This window comes from Plutella xylostella, chromosome 5, assembly GCF_932276165.1.
Source record: "Plutella xylostella chromosome 5, ilPluXylo3.1, whole genome shotgun sequence".
Taxonomy (NCBI): Eukaryota; Metazoa; Arthropoda; class Insecta; order Lepidoptera; family Plutellidae; genus Plutella; species Plutella xylostella.
This window is the reverse complement of record NC_063985.1, coordinates 7,929,920-7,955,754: the sequence shown is the minus strand read 5'-3', so window position 1 is coordinate 7,955,754 and position 25,835 is coordinate 7,929,920. Positions and strand designations below refer to the sequence as shown.

Genomic DNA, 25,835 nt, shown 5'->3' with positions numbered 1-25,835 from the left:
GATATCGAAAGGGTCAAGGGGGTCGCGAAATATTTTTTTATACCAGGGGGGTCGCATCGTGAAAAATGTTGAAAAACACTGAGCTCGAGCATAAAATAAACGTAAATTTTCCTGCCAAGTGGGAATTAAAAACGTGTTACCTACTCTGCGCAAAATTAAACAGGTATGAGCTGCCCCTCCCTAGCTGAAATCCTGGGTACGCCCTTGCTTGGCCAGGTCCAATAAAACAATAGTTAATGTTTCAGTATTTAAATCGGTATTGATCTAAATGATATAGACGATATAAGTTGTTAACAGTAACCTTCCTTCACAAGGTCAAAGAAAACAATTAGGTACATTTTGAGAATACAACCCTCTATTTCCATGCGTTTCGATATTTTCAATCGAGATTCGTATTTACGGACTTGGTCAAGTTAAGGATCAAAATAAAGCATCATTTACGGAAACACGATTATAGATTTAAGAATGACAGTTAACCAAGGTCTTTGTGTAAAGAGTTTTTTTGTTTTTAAATTAAAAAAATATATTAAAAGAACGAAAAATATGAGAAAAAGAAGTAGGTGCCTATTTCTTTAGAATGAAAACTCGGATCGATAACCAGTTATGTAAGTATTAAATTGTTTTTAAACATTATATTTAACTATTTAATGAGTTTACATTACACGCTTAGATTTTATGACTATTTGGTCGTGAAAGTTTCAGGCGTAACTGAAGTTGTCCCGTCTCGATTGAAATGCTCGTAAATCTCACTTTTCTTGTCAAATCATAAACTCGCGCTTTAGACTCAATTAACAGATTGTTAAAAGGAACTATTTATTTCCTTCAGAATAACTTTCCAATATTTGTTCTGAAAAATTTTACTGAGTTCCTTATATCTACATCTCGGTCTGGTGAAGTTAGGAACATACAATACAATTAAAATATTTATATTTTTTTAGATTAATCAACCTATCATAATTCTTAATAAATTTTTTGTTCCATCCAGCCCTCAACTGTTTTTTTGGGTTAAGATTATTTCCGTGAATTGCCATTTGAAAGGTTAACTTTCGGAATTTGGACGCTACTACCACAGGTAGATAACGAAAAAGAACCTCATTTCTTACAAATGAATATAGTACTACATTGAACTTTATATGTAGCTGTAGCTATATGCACTTGTGTAGGTACGAACTGTAACATTAAAATACGTTTAAAGGTGGTCACTCACTATACGTTGTTTGGTGTCGCAGGCTCCGGATGCCGGGCCATGTGGCGCGGCGGCGGCACGGGCGCCGGCCCGCACCGTGAGCATAGTGTGGATACACCTTTACAATTATATTTAAACATATTGTTTCCGTGGACTTCGAGAAACGATTTTTCGCGAATTATACATATAATTATAAATTGACCTCCTGAGTCACATCACACCCTTTTTGTGGGGTGGGGCCCGTTTGGTCCACTATTTAAGGCACATCCTATAATATATACCGCATCCTTTATTCATTTAAGTCTCAATAGTCTATTGAACACAAATATTAAAAAGTGTACAACTGTGGTGGACGTAATACCACAAGCATTGTCTACCAGTCAACTTACACCTTTATAAATATATGCAAGTAAGCTCTCTGAACTAACAATTTACTGACTGGAATCAGCCGCATCCATAATAGCCTCTCCACAAGAACGGAGAACATAAAAAATCGACGTGGTTTAGCACGTGTGCGCAGTAATTTCAGTCAAGAGCCGATACGATACCCGAGACGTTACGTTCTATACTCCCTTAAGGGACATAATCTGTAACTTGTAGTGGTCGATGTAACAGTAGGTACACTTGATTATAATATTATTATGACGGCCTATTTGATCCAATACTTTTGAATTACCTACATATACGAGTAATAAAAAATAAAGTATAAACACTCACACCTTGTCCTAATGTACTCCCTTGCGGGGTAGGCAGAGGTGCATTGCTGCACCCACTTTTCGCACCCAATTAAATATAAGAATAGAAGATTTTAGTCTTCATGAATTCAATCGCACTATGATATTATGAACTGTTATCAAAACCTTAAATGCTTTCCGTTAATCTGAGCTGAAGCTTAAAGCTTCCTTGTTTTGTTAGCCAACCATAATTTACTAAGAGTGTAATACATACCTAAGTAGGTAGGTAAGTAGGTATATCAAATTATTTTACAAATTATTAATAAGATACTTTACATATTTACATAGCATTAAAATATATATGTATAGGTATAAAAATATTACTTACATACAACCATCATTATAATAGTACCATTAGGTACTGACATAACTGAATTTAATTAAACAGATTTAGCATTTACCATTTGTTGTCAAAACAATCGGCTTACCCTTTTTATAGCGCAGTTATTTTTACACATTTTACCATAATATAACCGTCATGAAACGCCCATATGCAAATCCAGCTGCAAAAGTCGCTTTTATGGCCTACAATGATGTTGTTTTATAAACAATTTTACAAACCCAACGGAAACACTTATGGGTAAGCAATGGAATCTAAAATTATAACTTACGTGGCTTATGATTAACAGTTAGTATACCTACATAAATATGTTGAGTGCACTTTAATTTCAGTTACTTAATCACAATTACCTATCTGTTGGTCGTGATATCGATAAATTGCAATACCTAGTGCAGTTAAATTGTAAATTGTTTACTATATTTTATAGTAATTATATAATCTTTTTTGGTGACTGTACATACATGTACACTACTGTATAAACGCATAAAACCCTTACTACTGACCTTGACCTTCATGCTGACACAACCGTGACCTTTGCAAGTTTCTGCATCATCAGCGGTCACGCAACCTCACACGACAGTATGTGTAATGTGTAGGGAGCCTTATGCATAACTCAAGAGCCTATTCTGTAAGTATTCTATCTACAGAAAAACAAAATTACTTAACTGTAGGTAATATATATATTAATCATACACTGCTTAAAAATGTATATACCTGTTGTAGAAGAAGAAGGTGGTAGCTTAATCGGGTGAGCGCCCGCTTCTCACGCAAGATATGCGGGTTCGAATCCCGGCGCTGACATGTGCAGAGTTTTTTGAATTTATATATACAATGTATACCATGCATCGCTTTTATGGTGAAGGAAAACATCGCGAGGAAACCTACATATCCAGATTAAGCACATCAATCTAGTGAACCCACCAACCCGCATTGGACCAGCGTGGTGGGAAATGGTCCAAGCTTAGGAAAGCAGTTTGTACCTAGGGGATATGCACAAAGGTTCCATTCGAGAGAGCCAGGTGCAGGGCAGGTACTTATACCCCCACAGAGAATAGAATAGAATAGTTGAGATGAAAAGAGCTTAATGCCACTTATCACAAATCGTGGTATTAAATATATTCCTCTACTAATCTATATCAACTATTCTTTTGATCATCTACGAGTACAAAAATATACTCGTATATTATTTATAGGTATAAATTAAGTTTTTGTCTAAAATATGAGAAGGATTAGTAACCAAGTAGTGTACCTGAAACTGTTTAAAACGTATGAAATAAAATAATGAACATTCAATTTGACTTTATTTTTCAACATAACAGTTTTTATCTTAAAAGTAAGTGGTTCAAACAGATAAATTATTTCTTTTTGGACGTCTCAAAAAGAAACATTCGATTGTACACATTGATAGAAGATTTAAACGAAAAACAAGGTATTAAAGATAAAGTATTATCAATCTTTCCACGAATACTTATTCACATAACTTACGTATCTATTCTTCAGATAATATTTATTCACATCTTTAGAATGAATTTTTCACAAAATTCAACTAAGACTCAAGTAATTTTAATATTTTAAGTACTATACAATCTAAATACTAATACAACTACTAACTATTTCAAACATACTTACGCCAAAATTTGAGCAGAATGGAACTTATCTACTACGGCAAAGAATGCTAGGATTAAAAATGTGTAACCAACGGCCGCAGACGCAGAATCTGGTACATCTGGCTCGGTTTCTGGTGTCTCCGTGGTCATCAACGGATCCTCAGTAGTGTCAACTTCTTCTTCTTCCTCTTCTTCTTTCTCTTCAGCAGTCCAATGACCCTCAGCATCTAGGAAGTGCTCCTCATATATCTGATTCCAGAAGTCGACGTCTTCTCTGTGTGGGTCAGTTATAGGCACGTCAGTAGCCTGGTTGATGGAGTTAGGTTCATTACGAATGAGGAGCACATTGGTGTTCCCAGAGTTCACGACTGGCCAGAATGATGCTGACGACTCACTGGTAGGTCGGCTGAAAGTAAGAAGTAGAAGATATTATATACTTACTACTACTGCTTTTGTTATATTATATTCCTGAACAAACAAATAAAATATTTTAGAAAAATGAAATTTTAATGCAATAGCAAACTATTTTTTTTTTGGAAAACAGGAAATAAACCAAATTGATTGAAATATACTTGAATGATTTCGCATATAAAACAAAATCAGCTCACCCAGTCTTGGCAAAGTTTGTCCACCTCTCAACGAGAACTTTTTGGACAAATTCATCACCAGCGTTCGTCTCCACTGTAGCTGCAGTATCAATGTCAAATAAATAAGCCAACTCTTGTCCATGAGCTGCCCCGACCACACTCGCCGGGAGACTTCCAACAAAAGCGTCACCAACAGCCCCTTGATAAGAAAACTCATATAAATAGGTTGGTTCTCCAGAAGATCCTGCCCTAAGGCGAGCTTCCCTTATAACTGATATTAAAACCATGGTATCACCATGATAATCAATATAACTTTCAATGTTTTCCATGTTAATCGGATTACTATTAAAATACCTTGAACGTATTTCTTTGGCTATTGATTCCCTTTCTTCAGTTGTTTCAAACTCCAAATCAGGCTGAATAAAGTCTGAAAACGATTGATCCATCTTTGTTAGCCAATCAGCTTCTAGTGCCTCATCAAAACGTATTGTTCCTTCGTTTTCAACAAATCCGAAGATCATAGGTATTTTAGTGTAAGTTCCTTCAGTTAGCGTACTAAAAGGTGATTTTTCTAGAAACTTTTCATCATCTAAATGCTCATTTTCGATACACGGTGCAAAAGCCAATGAGTTATCAGTTAAATCCAACTCATCTATAACTGCCATTAGAGCGGCAACACTTGTTCTAGTAAAAACTTCCGAAAGCTTTTCAATATCTAATTCCTCAGTAATTTCATGCCCAAGTTGTTCTGCTACTAGTATGGCATATTGTGTCGGATCCCGTGTGACTGACCAAGGGGAAATTGAGCTTCCACTCTGAGCTATAGCTCTATGCACCAAGCCCTTAGACATTGGAGAGAGAGTGACTAAATCTACCGCCGCAGCTCCAGAACCATGCCCAAATAGGGTTATACTCTCAGGGTCTCCACCAAACTGTTCAATGTTATCTTTCACCCATTGAAGTCCAGCAATTATATCTTTCAATCCAGCGTTACCAGGCGCAGTTTCTGTTCCAAGACAAAGATACCCGAGAATCGACTCTCTGAAGTTTAGAGACACGACTATTACTTCCTTTTCAATAAGATTTCTAAAAGATAGTTCAGGTCCCTTAGTTTTCTCAAACTCGGACCCTTTAATCCAAACCATTACTGGGTATTTCTTTTCTGGATCAATGGCCGGTGTGTAGACGTTGGCCACCAAGCAATCTTCGGTGCCCTCGTATCCCCCCTTTATAGCTTTCACACATTTGATTCCTTTGCGATCAGCAACAAAAGTCTGTGTGAATGTGGGTGCTGGTCGTGGCGCCTGCAATATAATAGTATTATATAAATATAGGTAATTCTTACTAGTAAAAAGAACGGGGTTCACAATTTTCAGTTATCCTTTGTAGAATGATACAAAACTTGACAGTATACATAAAAAAATGATATTTTTTTATTTTTCAGTCCTACTTCCAGTCTTATCTCTTTTTGAGTCAGAAATGACTGGCATACACTCACGGGTAATAAAAAACTTCCAAGTTCCACTGAGAAAAAAACATATTTACTCATAAATAAACGGAAAAGGATAGCTTAATGAAGCCTTCTGCAACATTGAAGTACATTTAACAAAGCATCAGGATATTACCAACTAAACACTATTACAATAAGTAATATTTTGTACAAATTTTAAATTATATGTTTGAAAAAATTTGGGTTGTTTGCTGTCGACATTTTTTGAGTGGAACTTTTTCATTGCCTGTGAGTGTATATTTTTTCCTGTTTTGGACCTGGAGCTGTTTAGATTTCAGAGTTGTATTTTGACTTTGGAAATAATTTTATTTATAGTATTAAAACGTAGTACTTACCTTGAACCTGTGAGATCCAGAAGTAGAGTCAGCATACGGTATCCCGTGGAATTCATAGTGTGTAAATCCGGAGCTAGTCACAGCAGTACCTACAACGGACCCTTGCGCTATAGTCACTGTAGGAGGAACATCCTCCGTCGGGGTTTGACCTTGGGCTGATGCCAAAATTGACAGTAAAATTACCGACCACATTGTTACCGATACAACACGATCAACAGTCAGACTTCTATTAAGTCGGAGACATATCATAGATATGTCACCCAGTCTTTGATGTTATTATCTGATTAGATACACTTTTTTCCCTATTTCTTGATAGTGTCACTTTAAGATCATACTAGAGTAAAAAAATATCTAATCACACAAGTTTTTTGATAATGATCTTCATTTCAATATCCTATAAAAACTAATGGTTAAGTACTCTAACTGATTTGGTCAGTTAGCTTAAGTGAAATAGGAATTAAATTAGTAAATATTTAAATACATATTTGATAAATTATGTACATGAAAAAAAACTGATACATGTACCTGAATATGACATAAAATGTTACATGTACTTATAGGAATGAACCGATGAATATTGCCGGATAAAATGATAAACACGGGTCAAAGACCTACCAACCAATGAAAGTTGCAGAAAAAAATCGAAGCAAAAACAAAATAAACCGTTTTAACTGTACCCACACGTATTTATTCAAAATCATACTTTTATGAAGCTTAAAATAAAGTTTAGTTTCTCATGTGATAGAATGTTGGTCACAGTTTTTTCTTGGGTTCCCTCCGTGGGGGTCGCGAGGTGAGGGCGCAATGTGGTGAGCAGATGGACGCATGCTGCTAGACTCCGCTGGTTCTTGTAAGAATTTCAGAGAAACTTTAACATAATTACAGAACATAATTACGATGATTCAATCCCTATTCAAGGTTATAACTTGAGAGATGTTGGATTATTCGTCGTTTTAGTAATGATAGACTTTAAGAAGCTTTAATGATGTTTGTATACGAACCTGCTTAAATAATAAATAACCTTACTGATAAAGTAAAATGTCTCGACCACGTCTCGACAGTAAACATGACAAGAAAAAATATTATGTTAAATGGAAACAAAACATATAATTTAAGTGTTTGTCACATTCTGTTCATCATAATTAATTGTTTTGTTTTACTTTCGTTTAAACCTAGACAATAGTTGGCACGCAGATAATAATCATTCTTATATTTTGTATCCTTTACATAATTTTTCTTTTCCGTAACGACCGAATGGTGTAGTAGTTAGTGTCTCTGACTACTATGGCGAAGGTCCCGGGTTCAATTCCCGGTCAGGCAGATATTTGTTTAATTATTGATATTTTGTTCTCGGGTCTTGGGTGTTAAATGTAAATGTATCTATCTATGTATCTGTGTAGATATATCAGCTTTCCCATACCCATATTAGAAGCTTTGCCTAGTTTGGGGTCGGATGGCCGAGATGGCCGTGTGAGAAATGTCCCCACATTTTATTATTATTACATACTCGTAACTACGGCCCCATAGACACAAGATAAGGGCTCCAGAATTCCCCCGGACTGAACAGAGATGCGCCGGGACCGCATTCTTACATGTGTTTCACCACGTGGGTCCACTGAAAAAACTACTCTCGTAACAACCACATCCACAACCAAACTATTTCCAACCCTGATCACAATAACACAAGGTGCTCATTTATCTACGCTTGAACTGAATTGTAATGTAAAATTTTGCTGGTAGACTCCGTAGAGACACACAAAGCTCATTTCATGTTATGCATAACACATTGGGTTGAATATGCACAATATTGACAAAAAATCTACCATAACTGTAACGTGTGTGAGGCCTTTGTTTACGTCGACAACTAGACTACTTGCTTGTTATGTACAAAGACATTGCACACAAGGATTTTAAGTTTTTACTTCGTGTTGCCGAATTTAGGTCAAATCATCACTTACAGTACAGTTTTTTTTTTCCAACACCTCAGCCCAGCAGTCACAGGTCGAATAGTTTTTTTAAAAATCCTGTGCATCTGTCTTCTTTAGCTCTATCATATCATAAAATCATACCTGCGACTTTTTAAAATATCTGAAAAATTCGATATCTCCCATTTATAAAAAAAAAGTAGGTAGTAAGTGACCAACAAAGTTTATAGGAAGACTTTTTTCATGAACATTCTAAATTAGATATTTTTATAGTTCAGTTATTTATTTATTCATTTATTTATTTATATTTAGTATGACGGTCAGAGCCCCTACTGCATTCATTCTTACAGGCAGGCGACTGGAAAGATACCGCGCTGGATAGAGATATGAGGACTTCTTGTGTCTGAGGCCAAGACCCACAAGAGACATAGTTTTTTTTTCAGAAAATATGTCAATATTTTCAGAAACTAATTACTGCGAATATTAAATATAACGGCAAAGGATCATTCTTTTGCAAAATTAGATACTAATTTATTCCTTCGACTTCAATCAAAACCATCCGGAGACTCCACTATGTTAACAACTGCTTACACATACAATCCTTTATCAATAAAAAAAATATTCCAATTAATTTAATCCTATTTTTGGAGGCAAAGCAATGCAAACGTAGCGTTTAATTGCACTTCAAAATGACTTCTGGTTTCAAGCCGCCACTCATTAATCCACGATTACTGCCTACCATTAGAATGAAAAATAATTGTCTCCGGAGATCCTTTGATATTGCAGTCAAAATAAATCTGTCATAAGATAAGAACTCCTCTACGTAAGGGATTGTCTCTGAAATCTTAAGTGAAAGAAAATAAAAACTACCAACAGTTGGCTTGGCACGGACTACGGGGTGTGAGTGTACACATTTAGAGCACAGATTATCTACTAATGAATAGTAACTACGTTTTTTTTTCTACCCTATGGCACCTTAGAGGTCCAGAAGGTTGGTGTATGAGTTTATCTTTTCATAGAGATATTGTTTTGCGAAATTAGCACGGTGTCGTCCGTGTAGCCTAGGTCGTCTAGGATACTTGAAGCTCAGATTATGCCTCTCGACGTAGCAACCACGTTTTGTAATAGGATGCAAGAATGGAGCCTATCACTTGATTTTTATTTATGTCCGCTTATATAAGGTTTTCCAGTGGAATTTCTGTTTCTCATCTTTTAAACTTTATGCGGATAGAATCTATCTGTTATGTTCAAAATTATACTATTAACTACTACTGAAATGTTTAAAATTTTACTTGGTACTTATAAATAATATTATTGAATTGACTTTCAAAAACGTGATAAGTAGGTAATTCAAAACCACAATATTAGCCAAATCGTTTTAGCCGTTCTCGTGTTTCAGCGAGACTATCGAACAGCAACATATTTTTTTATATGACCCCTTACAAAACTTACCCACCTATGCGTATTTTTTACTTAATGTACACTGAGAAAGCCTACTCAATATGTGTACATTCACTTTGAAATCCATGCGTTCTATTTCTGACCGTTTCCCCTCCGCGGGCGTGCGCGCGCGCAGCTCAAGATTTACTTGAAACGGGAGTTTAATGCACTGAAACCTCTCCTGAAGCTAAAGGCACGGTTAGTATTGTGATGTTTATAGCAGATTCATGGGCTTCCTTGTTATGATTAGGTCCATTTTACCTTAAGTTTTAAGTTATGGTGGTGACTTATCAATCACGTTTAGGTATTCATTTGTTTAGTTGGAATTGTTGGTTTCAACGCCGTTAAAATATCATGAATGCATGAGATAAATGCAGATATCTTTAATTTATAATATTTTTAACCATTACCATCAAACAACCCATCTTTTAATTAGCTCCCACATTCATGTAACAACAATTTACTTAGTCCTTATACAATCCATACTTCATAGAGTTTTAGTGATACCGAGGGAAATGTATCGAATATAGTATTATGTATTTTGCACCATACTACTATTAACTTATTACATTTTCCTTCGATCATTACAATTTGTTTGTATTGTACCTTTTGCTTTGATGATATATTCTACCATTGCCTGTCTTCATATAAAATTGTCCAAGGAACAATTTACAAGTTCATATAATTGCATAGTAATGGCCGATCGTAGGTTGTATTTACGAAAGCAATTACCTAAGGTAAGGCATAAACACATGACAAATATTGCCTTATTTCACACCTTTAATACTTGTGAAGGCCTTAATTTCACTACTTTACTAATACTACGTTTATTTAATTATATTGTGATATTTATCATTATTCATCATACATTAGGTACTTATGTTATCTTAATTTATGATTAAAAACATTTAAAAACAAGCTTAAAACAGATTTAAACAATAACAAATCTAGCGGTTTAAATTTACATCCCGCATTTTCCTTGGGAAAAATATACTTAGAAAGTTTTTAAGATTTCCGTCAATATAAAAAAGAAACGATTTAAAAAATCACAAACAGTTAGGAATAATTAATTTTTGAGACCAATAATCTTATATCACAGTATAAACTTAACAATATAATAACTTTGTTGTTCGTCTGACCGTCTGTCCGTCTGTTTGTCAAGACTAAACACCTTCTCACCCGTGGAGATATCTATTCTGTGTACCTACCATAAAATACTCAAGTCTATAGGGAAACCTTTCAGGACCTACAGGGAAATTTTCGAGTAGGTACTACCAGTATTTTGTAGATAATGGTACCAAGTACCAACACACTAGCCGGTTTTTTAATCAAAAATTAATCGGAATTCAGCAAAAAAGTTTTTGTAAAAAATACCGAAAATATAAAAGGTAAGTGTGAGAAAGCCTTGCGATAATTATCAGGTCAACATTAAATTTATTAAAGTAATGACCTGCAACAAATAATGCTCGAGGAACAAATAATAATTTGCTTTGATCGACGGTGACGACTATAGTAGCAATTTCGTAATTATGAACACTAATGGTTCTTTACCAAACAGAAGGAACAATTTGAACAAATCATAGAGCATAATATTATATTGAAGCCATGAATCCACATTCTTGATGGCCGCCCGTGTGTGAAAGCACGCCCAAGCGAGCTCAAGGAAGCTCGGCGTAGGGCGGGCGGGCGACTGCCTCCCGCCAGCGCCTCTCGCGGCCGGCCGGGGAACCACGCACTGCGCCGCCATTGGCCGCCGCCCATGACGTCATCCTCCGCCGAGCCAATAACGAACGGCACGCTCGCGCCAGTCGGCAGCTCGGCAGTTCTTCTTGTCGCGCCTTCGTATGAGCCGTGTGTCGCGCTCGGATACCCCCCGCGCCCCGCACACTCCCGGCCGCCTCGCATTCTAGTTGTGGGTGTCGCGCCGTGCAGTCCTCGCGTGTGCTACCGAACTTGTGCGCCGTCTGTGAGTGCTTGAGTTCCCGCGCGAGTGTCAGTGTGCCGCAGGATCCCCAGCCCGCACCCGGAGGATGTTAACAGCGCCCGGTGAGTGACTGCCGCCTCCTCCACACAACACTCTCGACCCAGCCACGTGAACACGCTCTATTTATAAAATGTAAACAAGAAGCTAATTTAATTTGAGACGATAATGCAGAATTGTGTGTTGCTCAGCAGCGAGCGCGCGTCCGGCTCGGACGTGCCCTCATGCTCGCGTTCCACTCGCAGTGAATTAACAAGACAGTCGAGATTGCCCAGTTCCTGTAAGAATAACTAAATTTGACCTCGTTCCGACGGGGACTGTGAGGAACAGATATGGTGGATTGAATTGAGAACGTGTACCTAGGATTTATTATTTGAATTTTAACCTTGAGCGGTTCAGGGCTGGCGATAGCGCGATAACATGACCTTGAGGCGAAGTCTCGCCCGCGCCGGCCGGCGCTGCAGGCGTCGCGAGCGAGCTCACGGAAAAAGTCCAGACAAATAACCATAATGATGTCGTCCAAGACAATGATAATGCAGCAGTGCCGCATAATGTGGGAGTGTCACAAGAAAAACGTAATTAAGAAATCATCGATGTAGAAACTAGCCAAAGGCCTGTCATTAAAGAAATTGTTTGTAAATCTATCTACACTTACAATGTTAATTACAAAAAAATAACATTAATTGTCTCAACAAAGTATCAAGTACTACGTCGCCTAGACCTTTGTTCAATGAGTATCACGCAGGGAGTTTTGGATGCGCTTCAATTAAGACTAAGTGAGACTGTTACTGATGTGATGAGTTGATGACTAATGAAACGGTTCAATGAGTAATTTAAATGTACATAAAATTTTAAATACTGTTGGAAACAGTGTGTGGTCAGCAATTGAAGAAAACACATTATCTAAAATTGACGACACTAAAGGGTTCTGTCCAACAACATCAACGTAGCTAATAATAAGCGCATTTTTGTGTATCTTCTTTGAGGTCTGCAAGTTGAGTTGAGACACCTCGATAAAGTCTAGTCTGAGCAGGTTCCACACCTTGTTCTACATACTTGCCAACTTCTTTGGAAGTCTAGCTTTATCTGTTTTAGACTGTTCAAAATACCTAAGAATACTTCATTCATGCTTGTCTTACTCACATTATAATAAGTATTAAGTACCAATTATTATATAATTTGTAAAAGTCACTGTATTTTGCAAAGGTCTTTATGATCCCTATCATTTAGTTTATGGTAAATATTTAATAATTTAACACTAATGAAAATAAAAGTCAAACGTACCTACTTGCTTGACATGGTTAGTAAAGAAGCCACTGTAAAAAAACAAAGGTTGAAGAAGATTTGGGATTCTCATTCGCACACCACAATCAAGCGTTAAAAGATCAAGCACATGTTTACCTTTGCGATCTCTTTCCAACCTGAGGAGCTGATGTAGATACGAGTGAGACGGCTATAATTTGCTTGCGCGAAACGCCCATGCGAGATCCCCGGCCGTATCATAAATATTAATCAGGCGCTGGTGTCAACAGCCACCGCGTAATGCGACACCGCCACGATCCGCTGCTAGCCTGGTACTCGCCAGTGGCTAGGCAACATTGCACTCTGTCAAACTGATCACAGGATTTTATCTGGCTACAGAAAACTAAAATAAATAAAGGACCACATATAAAGAAGGCAATACAAAAGAAACAAAGTAATATTGGGATTCCAAGGAAACATCACAAAAATTCAACAAAGTAGTATAATTTTTACTGACAATATAACTTGATAATGTTATCACACAGCACAATTGCACATCCGTTTACATTAATGCATTCAACCGTGACCTGCCTTACAACTTTGAACCTGACCAATGAAAAAAACTTATTATTGTAGACGTAACTGCCCAAAGCGATTCCTTTCCGTACTAATCTATTTAGTACTGTCAAGATAAGCTTCTTAAGTGTAGTATATTTTTTTTTGTAACTCTCATCTATTTGATCAATAATGGTTTCATATCTTTGTAATTTTTTTTATAAAAAAAGATGAGAAAGTGGATGCCAATACTATACCGGTTACCAATGATATACCGGTAAGAAGTTTATGTATTGTTACATGATTGTTTCGATATTTAGAGTAAGTGACATATTCAAACAAGAACGAGTACTTGCTTGAAATAAACAACCAAACTTGTTGTTATGTTAATGGAAACGCAAAAATGGTAGGAAACAGTGTTATGTCGACGATTTTAAGAACTTTTGACCTTCAGGTCTGACATTTTACACACTTTACAAACTGGTTCTGCTGACGACATCTAATTCAAGGTGATAGAGGCTACAGATAATAATACAAGTGAATTACCATGCCAGATTACTATCACATATGTATACACATTTATAAGTATTTACAAAATATTCCTTATTTTTTGCAATTTACCTATATTATAAGCATTTATTTTGCAAGTAACACAATCATCGACCTACCTCAATATAAAGGTATTTGAAAGGGTGTAAACTAAGATCACAATCTAGGCTTATAGTACCAGATTATAAAACCACTGTGTAAAAGGTAACCAACTAGAAATTATCTAAGGATAAGTTTAATTGCAACTAAAAACTAGTTAATGGTAATAGTGCAAGTTAAAAGGATAATAAAAGTTTTATTAACGCACTCGAGTGTGTTGCACTAGTAGATAGTAGTTTTTTTTTACAAATAAAATATTCGTTTAGAGAGTTTTTCAAAGTGGATAAGTACATTATTCACATTTATTATACTTTTAGTCGCATAATCTAGCTCATGTCTGGTACTCGCCAATAAACTTCAAAGGTTTGATTCAAATCTAAATATAATACCTAATCAGGTAGTATTTTTGGATGTTTTGCTGTTGGATTAAACAATTAACAACAAAAAAACGAACAATAATCAAAATTGAACAAAGTGTGTAAAGAATATCTGCTCACAATATAATATGTGACGTAGTCCAGACGCTATCAAGAACTTGTCCGTCGTGTTTTTGCCTCAAGAGTCGCTGTGAGCACATCTGCGATGTTTTTGCGTGTTTGTCTGTGTGTGTGAAAACTTAATTTATGTCAATGTATGCGTATGCGGTGTGCTCGGCGGGTTCTCGTAGTCGTGCGTGTTTAACTGCCGTTTTGCCTTTTTTTTCATCTTTGTTAATATTGTTCACTTTATTGCCCACATCTACCACGGTTTCAGTTAAGAAACTTTTATCTTCGGGCAATTATTTCTATAGCTACATCTAATTTGATTTTGGAAGATTCATCTTAGAAGTAGGGTCATGAATATTGGCGTCAAATATTTTCTTATTGGAATCCTTGTTGTTTTTTTTTTCAATGTTGTTCTTTCATTTGTTGTAAAATAGGACATTTTAGTGTGTTTGCATACACTAAAATGTATAATTTATAATAGTAACCAAGTATTTATAATAAGAATAAAAATTAAATACACCAATAAGTATTTTTTATTAAAATTAACAGACTCTTAAAATATAGGTAGAGTCCATTTAGGTGGTAAAGGTTACCATACATTTATTAAAAACACTACTTTAAACCATGTCAAAAATTCTAATCATTATCGTAGTATAACGTGTCAATAAAGATAGAAGTAATTCAGATGATTTGAAAAGTGCAGGAAAAAGCATGTTAGCATTCACTGCAGATAAAGAAGCATTTATTAAAACAAATCCATTGTAATTTGACTCTTGAGTGTCCAATAACAAAGACTAGATTTACTTGTAGGTACCGAAGGGACATGCGGCGTTCTGAACAGAAGCTAATTGTAATAAGAGTCACGAGTTGTTGCGTAATATCGCTTCTAACAATCTTTGAGACTTCATGCTCTATGCCAAATACTACGTAGTTTACAACAGATTTTCGTGATGACTTCATGAAATTGGATCGATATTGAAACTTCAGAGCCATTGTGATTCATACATAACCTTAATCTAACACTTTACTTACACTTTATTAGTTTACTCACGATCGCATATACTTCCTTTCATTTATAGAGTTTAGGAATACTAATTTGCCGATTACTGGGCTTCGTGATTATCATTACAAATGTCTTCGACAAACGGCAATGGCCTTGTTTAAAATTCGTATGAATTACATTACATGGGCATAATTTATGTGAAAATGATATTGGTGCTACTTGATATACGAAATCCTTATGATCGTTAAAGCTTCCTTCCGTAGTTCAGCTGGAGTGTGGTGCTGCAGTGGGCGGACGACCTCCGGCGCCGGCGTCGAGGCTAACGAATGTATCTCAAATTTCAATTAGCTGAACAGAATTTGAGACCTAATAAGTTTTGAAATGTAGGTTTTTTTTTCATATTTTTCTAGATTTTCTTTGGGTGATAATGATAACGTCGATATCCAGATTCCTTGGTTTCGGAAAGGATGGCAAGCCAAGTATTTAAAATTTAAAATATTTCGTATACACACTCAGTGCCAGCGCATTGTGTGGATGTGGATACGGAGTGATGGATGAGTTCTTATCACTTGTGATAACCTTCTGCCGCCGCCCCCCGCGCGCCTCTCTCCTCCCGCCCCCCTGTCTCGCCCAAACAGAGATAGCGCTGCCTTAGGGAAAGTGGTTTGCTTTGCCCCAGAGCTTCTGTTTGAACAAATGTTCGGCCTTTGTTTTATTCGCTACCAGTGAAGGTTACTACGATGCCATGTTCTATTTGAAATCTCACATTTTTGTGAGGTAGAATAGCGGCAAGCTGTAGTTAGACGATGAATTGAACACCTCTGCTATGCTATCATTTAGTTAACCGGTGTGTCTGTTTATCTATTTTGCAAATAATATAATTGTTATCATTTATCTTGTGTGACGTAATATGTACGATACTCTTTATAAGTTTGTTATTGTGTCGTTTAAATCTGATAACATTTTCAAGATTATATCCTTTCAAAGTACAGTTGTGTAATATGGTTGGGTGTTTGTTTGTGCTTTTCAGTGGTTTTGTGATGGCGAGCAGGCACCAGCAATGAAATCAGCACTTTCGAATAGCCTCGATCTGACCTTATCACACTTTCAAAAATTGATAAGGTACCTTCGTAAGCTTCAAGTACCATTACGTTGTAATTAAGCAAACCTGAAATTCCTGTGCGCCTACAAAGTCGTCCAAAATGTCCAATTACTGTCGCTTACCGAATCTGTATTGTGGCTAAATGTAACACCACATCGAAACAGTTGAAAGTATGAATATGAATCTTAATGTGAACCAGTTTCATTTAACGGTAAAAATCCCACAAACACTTTCATCAGCAACTAGTACATTTATTACTACTAAGTAGGTACATGCTTTTTGGTAATTTTGCGTTTCTATGCAAAATTACCTTGACTTGACTTGACTTTATTATGCAAAATCTACAGAAATTATTCCTATCCAACATCGTGTTGAAGTTTATATTGACGCTCTGAATGGCAAGGGAAACAATTGCTACCTAGAGGCAGTTGTTAGCATGATCATAAATATTGCTATTAATTATCAACAAAGTTAAGTGCTAGTAAATGTGAAAATGAAGAACGTGCGTCCAGAATTGCGCAGAATTCATTACATACATTCTTTGGAAGTTCCAAGTTAGACCGCGCACTATATAACTTATAAGCTAAAAAGTTTCACAGCGCTTCTGCGCTCACTGTCGCTATTGCTGATATCTTTCATTCGTTACTTTTATGTCAAGTTTTTAGAGTATCCCGTTCAGATTCGTGTCGGAGGATCTACGAGTACCTTGTTATCGCGCAATAAGTGGATTCTGAACGCATCTTTACTATCCCTAAATCTAACTTAATTAATGCAGGGAGTGTAAACGTGATAATTATGATTAGTCAAAAGGAAGTGACTCAGGGGATCATTCTGAACAACTTATTTTCTCAGACTTTTAACAGCCTGTATATGACAGCCAATCACATGGACCGTGTCCCACCGTCGGATCTCGAGCGGCTGATCGTTTATTATCACAACAACGGAGCACCCACACACCCACAGCCTCCTCAAATATTAGCTCTAATAATATTTACTTATTTAGTAGCGTTCCGCGCGGCCTTCTGTGGTTAGGAACCCTGAATCAATAAATCTTCAGGAGACGAGATTTCAGCGTGTGTCATCGTCATTAAATATTACTTTATCCAAACCTCGTAAACATCCTAGACTCAAAATGCAGTGACACTTTTTTTGAACTTACTTACTAGAGAGAAAAGGATTATGTACCTACCTACTGATATACATATAAATGATAACATAGTTAAGTAAACTATTTAAACAAGCACACAATGCAAATCGAAGTAGGAAGCAAAATTTTCCTGAGGTTGCAGTGCAGCAAATATATGCAGTTTGATATGATAACCATGGCCCTGCCTTCAGTGTTATGTCATCATACGTGCAGGGTTAACTTTTTGCAAAATTGTGAAAGGTTGGATGATGCAATTTAGTCACTTCCTTGCAATATTAAATTGATTTTAAAAAGAAATCCATTTAGTTACCTATTTTTCTGTATATACTAATATGTCTGCAATGGTTAAAGCTAAATAGCCTTTAAACCCTTGATCCACTTATCAGGCCTCCAAAACCAAAATCATGTCTTGTTCGCGAAAGAAGTCAAACCGGGCTCCCCTTTTTGGTGATCATGTAATTTAAGGGAACCGGTCATTAAGCAACTATTAAAACTCGAATGAATGAAAGCTGAAAGTTTCGGAAACATTCGTGCGTTTCCGCCCAAGGTTAAAAGAGGGGGGACACCCTGGGATCGATGAGGGCCTTCCCCCCCTAAATACTTTTGTTTCTGGGTCTCAATGTCATGCGAGTCGTGTTAGTCACCCTCGGCGTAAATAGTTAACTGTGTCAGGTGTGTTTGGGATGTATTGATATTAATAAGTTACAATGGGGTAACCTTGATCTCGGGGGTAAAAGTGTTATAATTATGTACAAGCTTTACCACGTAATAATGCATCACTACCCACTTAAAAATATAATTATTTGTCACCGTAAACTCCAAGGAATCCATATTCCTTTCGCCTTATTAAGGGTTAAAATGATTTCGAAAGCAGAACAAACCTGAACAGCGAGAGAGATAAGTAAAGTCACACTCGTCACAAATAAGTATTGCTACAGTCAATAGTTGCGTCTATTGTGAACAAACCCAAGAAAAATTGCAAAAATGAGGCGGAAGAAAAATATGCCTGAAAATTTAGTTACAATAGAATCGCCTCAGCGTTTAACCTTGCCAACCTGTCGTGTTACACTTGACAGATTTCAGTCTTAACGCACCAGTGTAGCAGCGAAGCTACGATGACCCAATCTTCCACCAGCAATCATGGAAAATTAGCACCTCTCAGCAACATTAGCCTTTAATTAACGGACAATAAGTCATAGATTGCAACCGTTAGGCAATGGACTAGCAAGCACGCGCTTCCTCAAACAAAAGACTGTTGAGATTATGATCTGCCTCTGATATTAGTTTCTTTCACTTTGATCTATTTTTTATTAGTCAGGATTGCCCAGGCCCAGGATATACAGTTTTGTTTAAACAAAAAATTCAGAAAAACTTATGTTTTATATTTTATGCAATAAGGTAAAATTTATCTGTAGTAGGTATAAAAAATACTACATGTTTTGCCTCGACTATCGGCTGGCAAAATTCAGAATTTGAACTTAGAATGCCCACGTGTTCACCACTAACACATGACATGCGTTTGAACGAAGAGTAACATAAGATACTTACATTTTTTGATCGGGAAAGCATAGATTTTACCGGTTGTAAATATACAATTTCCTAGAGAGAGTGGGCAAAGTGGAAGAAACTGTTGCGAAAAATTTAACTCTAGCGCATCGCGAAGCATTGTCTAGGTTCCGTCGGCCTTGACTGCGGCGACACGCGGCGGCGGCGGCGGCGGCGGCGGCGTGGCGCACCTGCCTTGACACCGGCTATTGTAAATACGCTTCACATTCCGCTGTTTAACCCATACTACATTTTGTCAATACGCTGCCCATTTTACGCGTTCGCGACTATTGTTTTGCTGAATGAATTTCTTACTGATTGACCCGCGGGAATCTCTGTTTTCTGTTTCGGACTTTCTTATACTGACAATGTTAATGCTATACTTATTATAATTACTTGATTAAATAATTATTCCATATAATATTATAATTAATATTATCTCTACACAAGAAATTATTCATACCGTAACTCAGTATGCTCGGTGCCGAGGTACAAAATCGTATCTGATCTTATAAAAATAAAAAATAACATACCTAAATTATGGAACATAATCACCAAAACGGTAATAAAACTAAAACTTATCTTTCTGGTTTTTTGACTGCTAAGACTTAGTACTAATTTACGAATTAGCCGGGCATATTGTGGTAAATTGTTCAACTGTAGGATTGATAATTAAAATTTCATTATCATTGCCAAACCGGTATTTATTCGTATTAAGTAGGTGGATAGGTGGATAGACTCCCGACTTCTTCAGTTTGTTTAGTCTATGTATTTAACAAGTTGCAACTTTAACATTTTATTATTTAGCTATAATTTGTTTTTACTATCCTTTTTCATAGAATAATTTACAAATGTTAATGTAACTTTAAAACCTTAGCTATCTCTTGGAAATATTAGGGCAGACGAGTAAAGCCTACAAACATAGCAAGAAACTGTAACTGGATGAAGGCAGAAGATAGAGATATGAGTCCAAAGATGATCATTAGATTCTTATAAATCCTGCGTATGAAACAAACCAATACATATTCGGTGACATTATACCAAACTACAGCTGTTTTCGAACGATTTAGCGTAAAATAAACAAAATTAGTAACATTTACGTATTAATGTGTATGTATATTGTTTGACTGTAGTTTAACGACAGCCGATCACAAGGTCAATCCACCTCGTAGGCAGATTGTTTGTCGATCAAAAATTATAATACGGCAAATTCAAATTGTAGTTCAGCGACTACATCTTCTTAATAATTGAATACGTTTCTTAGATCCGTCCTATGAGTGTGAATGTGACCGTTACATGTCTTGTGGTCCTCTGGCATTATCGTGGTACAGGGTAGAGGAACATTATTAGTATAGTTTGGTTGGTGATAGAGAGACATAACATAACATTGTCATACATACCTGCGTAATACGTCATGCTATGACATACCTTTATTATAAATTTATTTTGAGAATCGAATAAACGCCAAATTAATAATATTGAATTGAATTTTAAGAATGTTTGTATGTATGGATAGATAAATATAAAATACGATTTTTCATACATAATATATAGGTATTTACTTAATAAACTCCTAACGTACTACGTGTAAATATAGGTTCTTACCTAAAAATTATCTGAATAACTATGTAAAAATAATAATTAGATAGGTATTATAGAGATTGCATATTTACCGACTAGTAAAATGTGGATTAATTATGTTAATTCAGCTGATAAAACATTACTTTTACTATTTACTTATGAAAGTCTGAATAAATTACAGTTCAATAAAATTTAATTGAGGCGTAACTTCGGCAGGTATGGAGTATAAAAAAGTATAAAAAATATATAAATAAAATAGGTTTATACTTAGGAACTGTATGATATTCTTAAAAAGTAGGTATATCTAACTACTTTTTCACATACGTACTTACTTATCTATATTTTTTGTAAACTCGTTGTTTGCTAAGTGATACTGAGTTATAGTTATTAAAAATATCATTCTTCAAGATTCCATTAAAAAAAAGTTGTTTTGTTTTTTTCAAATATTATATCACAATCAAGTTATTTATCATAATTCATTGTTTAATACTTATCTAATTACCAGTAATTATTTTCTTATCTGCCACAAACCAACTGCAATTTTATGCGATAAACTGATAAGCAATACACACGCGTACCTCATCGAGAGAGTAAACAAATGGAATGTCAACGCAAACGCATAGCCCGTATTAGCCCAGTGCACCTCATGCACCTCCAAGTGTAGAGGTTATTACGCTAAACATTCAGATCAACATTAAAAAAAAACTTTAAAATATTATACATAAAAAAATATAAAAATGTTTTTGTAAAAAAAAACAGTCAAAAATAACACAATAAACAAAATAAAAGATGGCGGCAAACACACAACACAGACGTGACGCTACTATCAGTCAGCGCGTTATCGACGCGAGTGTAACTCGTAGACATGATCCGTTTTTAGAAATATTAATTCCGTAATGACTAGTAGACTATTTTTAGTTCGGCCTAGGCTAAAAATACGACGAGCTCACAGACCATTGACGCCTTATAAAGCTTGATAATGTTACAACATGTTACAGAGTCATTGACTTACTGTTGTGCACTTTATCGAACTGTTTGTTGTTGTTGTTGTTTGAATAATTGTAATTGCAGATGTACTGAACGTACTTAATTGAAAAATAAATGTTTAATAAAAAGAATAGTGAGAAGAATAATAATTATACTAGGACTATTTTATGTATTTTTTATATTTTAAGTTCATTTGTTTTGGATAGAATTCCTAACCGGTCGTGTAGCTCTACATCTACAAAACGTACTGATCTAATATATTTATTCCATTGTAGCCGTTTTTTAGATACCAGTACTTAAATCATTTAAATGTAATAGTTAAGGTTATGAACCCGCCATTATTTTTTTTTTAAATTAGTGTTCTTACCCGTTTTCATGCCTTTACAACTAATTTTGAAAACCACTCTACACAATATAACCTGGGAATTTAAATTTATATCTGTTAGCCTGTTATCATTGGTGTTATCTTAAAGTTTCCGTCTGTGTATAAACGGGTCTTAGTGTAGCTAATGATCACACTAGGTACTACTGCTTATATTGCCAGTCCCACTCCCATATAACTAGCTTCAACAGTTCCTAAATTCACAGGAAGTAGACTATTAGAAACTTGTGCCCATAAAGTAATATAGGTACCTAACTATTTTATGACGTAATCACTGTGGCAGGTCAGAGAACGGCGGCTATTGTGTCAATGTGTCAAATAGTTTTGCTGACACACTGTACGGCTTCCGTAAGTTTACTTGTGCCGAGTTTTCAGATTTATTTAAGAGTACCTATGTAGGTACTCGAAGGTAAATCCATAAAAAATTGCGTTAGTTATGAATTTATGACTATTATATATAAAAAAAATATTGTCAAAGTCTGTGTTAGCTTACTTCAGTGTACAATCGCAAAATTTGCGTCCGAATTCCTAACAAAAAATCACCATGTCATCAGGCTCAAGTGGCGCTATACAAAAGCCTCAACGGTAGCCGAGATAACAAGTCGGATAGTTTTGGGCTCGAGTGACGTAGCGCAAGGCTGTGCCGCTGACTTTGACCGTGAACAGCGGGCACGAGGCTCGAGCGACTAGTTTGTTAAAAAAAACACTATTTCCGCAAAACCACCTCAAGTCCGTTTGCCTTGTCGTTTAGCTAGCAATAATGGAAAATTTACATTCGATCTTAGCTTCACAGGTTTTTCTTTTTTTGTATTTAATTTACGGTGGGAATTAATTTTGTTTACAGTTTCTTTGGTGATAATAACGATATATTGTTTGTTCCTTGAGTGATTGTGGACTACCTGAGCTTTTCCATAAGTCACAGGTTAAAAAGTAGTATTTATTAAACAAGAAACTATAGCAAAAAAGTGCATCACTTCGTTTTCCTGTCAGGCCAGCGGTGTATGAAACTGAAAACTGCCCTTACTCACGCAATCGTAGTACTTACAGTTTTTTTAAACTCATGTACTTTTATATACTTACTTTAGATATACATGTCTAGCTTTATTTATTTATGAATAATTATGTTCAAAATAAATTTACTAAATACTAATTCTTATTTTTCTATCTTATTACAGGTATGTACCCACTTCCAAGATATCCAATATCCGTAGCGACTCCGATGGATTAAGAAAAAATACACAAACAATCAGGTAATCCATTTATTTTTTAATGGTCATTACCAGATTTGAAGTAAATTAAACAAGATCATTAATAATACGTAATGATATACCTCTATGTCTTTAAATCCTTGAGAGGCTATCGCAAAGTCAAAAAGAACCTCAATTATACCATTTATGAAGAAATTATTGTCCAATTTAATTCATTTTGATGTAGTAAATGTAACTCAGTACTTAGTTGAACTTAACTGCAATAATCCGTCCCTTCCTCCTTTTGCCGGGTAAAGTGTTCGTTTGAGTTCCAAGATGACATCAGAGGTGACAGACACAACACCATTGACGAGGTCACCATTATCTCATCTCACCCACGGATTACGAAACTTGCGTTTTTTTTAAACAAAGTAGTATCTAACATAGTTAATTATTTATCATCACCCATGCTCTGAAAGTATATATGAATTCCCTGAAAACAGGCCTGAAAGTTGGTATTTTCGTCCCTAGGGAGATTTACTTTCAACGAGTTTTAATAATCAGGATTTGCAGTACCAGTTTAAACTAATGGTTGTATTAAAGTCGGCGACGAGTGTATCGCTGGACGGGTAACGCGGTGGCTGTTAGCTGTTGTTTTTTACGGTGGAGAGGAACCTAGGGTTGCCATTTACAAGGGCACAAATTTACATTAAGATATCATAGAATAGGCTAGTTTCTTAAATTGTAACTTTTAGTCCGCTTTGTTAGGAATATTAAAATATGGGTCCCGTTTTTTATACTTATTTTAAATAACACATTTACCTTATTTATTTTTCATATCTTTAGATAAATTAAAATTTAATTGGTTTATCAATTTTGGAGCCAGTTGCCACAGTCACATACAATATGTAGGTATTCCACATAACATAATACTCTTAAAAGTCGTGACAATTGATTATTTTAGCGCCTGGCATCCCTGAATAAATGGAAGGCCTAGCGTCGCGCCAGGCGCCGCGGCTCGCTCCGGTGTGGATAGTAATTTAGTGCCGCTAGTAACAAGACTAGCCTGGATCTGGACCTGGGGGACCGGTCCACCAGCAATTAAGTGACACAGTAAAAATCTTTAGAATAATCTCCCGCGCGCAATGAAAACTTTAAATAATTATCGTGAAATTAGTGGGTGTTGCCAGCTGGAAATTATACGCTCGCTGATTGAGGGTTAAATGGGGAGAGTAAAGCTAGTTTTTTCTCTCTTTTAATAATTGGCTGTAGCGCTTACAATGTTACGTTCGACGATTAATAATAAAATACGTAGGTACCTAATTATGTTCAGAGTAAACGTACTTATGTTGATATGATTAGACAGGACACAAATTTTATAAAAACAATAATTTATCTAGACTATTGTAAGCAGCTGCGAATTGATGGTCTAATCTGATCTAAGCTGAGACTAGGATAACACAATCAAGTCAGCTGTTCATTGGTACTCCCGTAGCCATATCCACACATTCGATGAGGAAGATATAGCATTGCAAAGCAACAGTCTTAGGATCATACTGCTTGCAATGGGGTGTATATATTATGTACATACCTATATACATATACAATTATACATAATAATATATACTTATCTCTTTTCGAGACTATTAGTAGTGCATCTATGCATGCTGTACTGGTGGTAGATAATAGATGATAAAAATTTACCCTTTTTATTTATTTTTTGAAACCTGATCAAGCCGCTTACGTACCTTACTAAGCATTTCTGTCGGGAACCAGTTTAGGATATATATTTAAAGAAACAAGTTTTAACTTTATTAAGGAGTAGATATAGCAGTTTTCCATAACTCTATATCCCTAATCTGACTAGGTATCATGTCTAGTCGGGCTCAATGACAGGTGCAAGCCCTTTTAGAGATGAACAAAAATATGATGCACCTTTCCAATACTCAAATGTAGACCTTATTCATTCGGTATAAGTTGCAACTGAAACGATGAGAGTATATTGTTAGGTTTTCTCTTGCCACTGTTCCCAGGCTGAATCGAACGATGAAGTTTTTTTTTATTCAAGACGAGTCTTTATTGAGGGGATTCTGGTTCTGCAAGCGATGCAGTGGTGTTGTTAGTTACTGCCAGTATTTAGCAAATATCTTATCACAAATTGATTATGTGCCTAACCGCGGACATTTTTTGTAATATAAAAAATAATATAATAATATATATCTAACTGTTATATATATATTGAATTGATTTTAATCGAGACACCTGTGTATAGTTCGTTTTATTTATCTGTTTGTTAATTAGCCGACTGTATGACAAGACACTACAT

The 25,835-nt window shown here is 35.8% G+C and overlaps 2 protein-coding genes across 5 annotated transcripts in view; one reads left to right on the top strand and one right to left on the bottom strand.

Moving 5' to 3' along the window:
* Positions 1–3,544: 3,544 nt before the first annotated feature.
* Positions 3,545–6,538, bottom strand: LOC105388350 (venom carboxylesterase-6). The gene is made up of 3 exons (XM_011559245.3): positions 6,300–6,538; positions 4,476–5,758; positions 3,545–4,273 (listed from the first exon to the last, which is right to left on the bottom strand). Exons 1-3 carry the CDS (start codon positions 6,489–6,491, stop codon positions 3,886–3,888), a joined length of 1,863 nt encoding a protein of 620 aa, XP_011557547.3. The 5' UTR covers positions 6,492–6,538; the 3' UTR covers positions 3,545–3,885.
* Positions 6,539–11,468: 4,930 nt separating this feature from the next.
* Positions 11,469–25,835, top strand: part of LOC105388349 (myocyte-specific enhancer factor 2) — a 44,560-nt gene continuing 30,193 nt past the window's right edge. For 2 of the 4 annotated variants that reach the window (XM_011559243.3, XM_011559242.3), the window contains exon 1: positions 11,470–11,710. The gene's annotated coding sequence lies outside the window, so the exon portion shown is untranslated. Of the gene's footprint in view, positions 11,711–23,497; positions 23,573–25,835 lie in introns of all 4 variants that reach the window. The other 2 variants (XM_048633158.1, XM_011559244.3) reach the window with 2 other exon arrangements.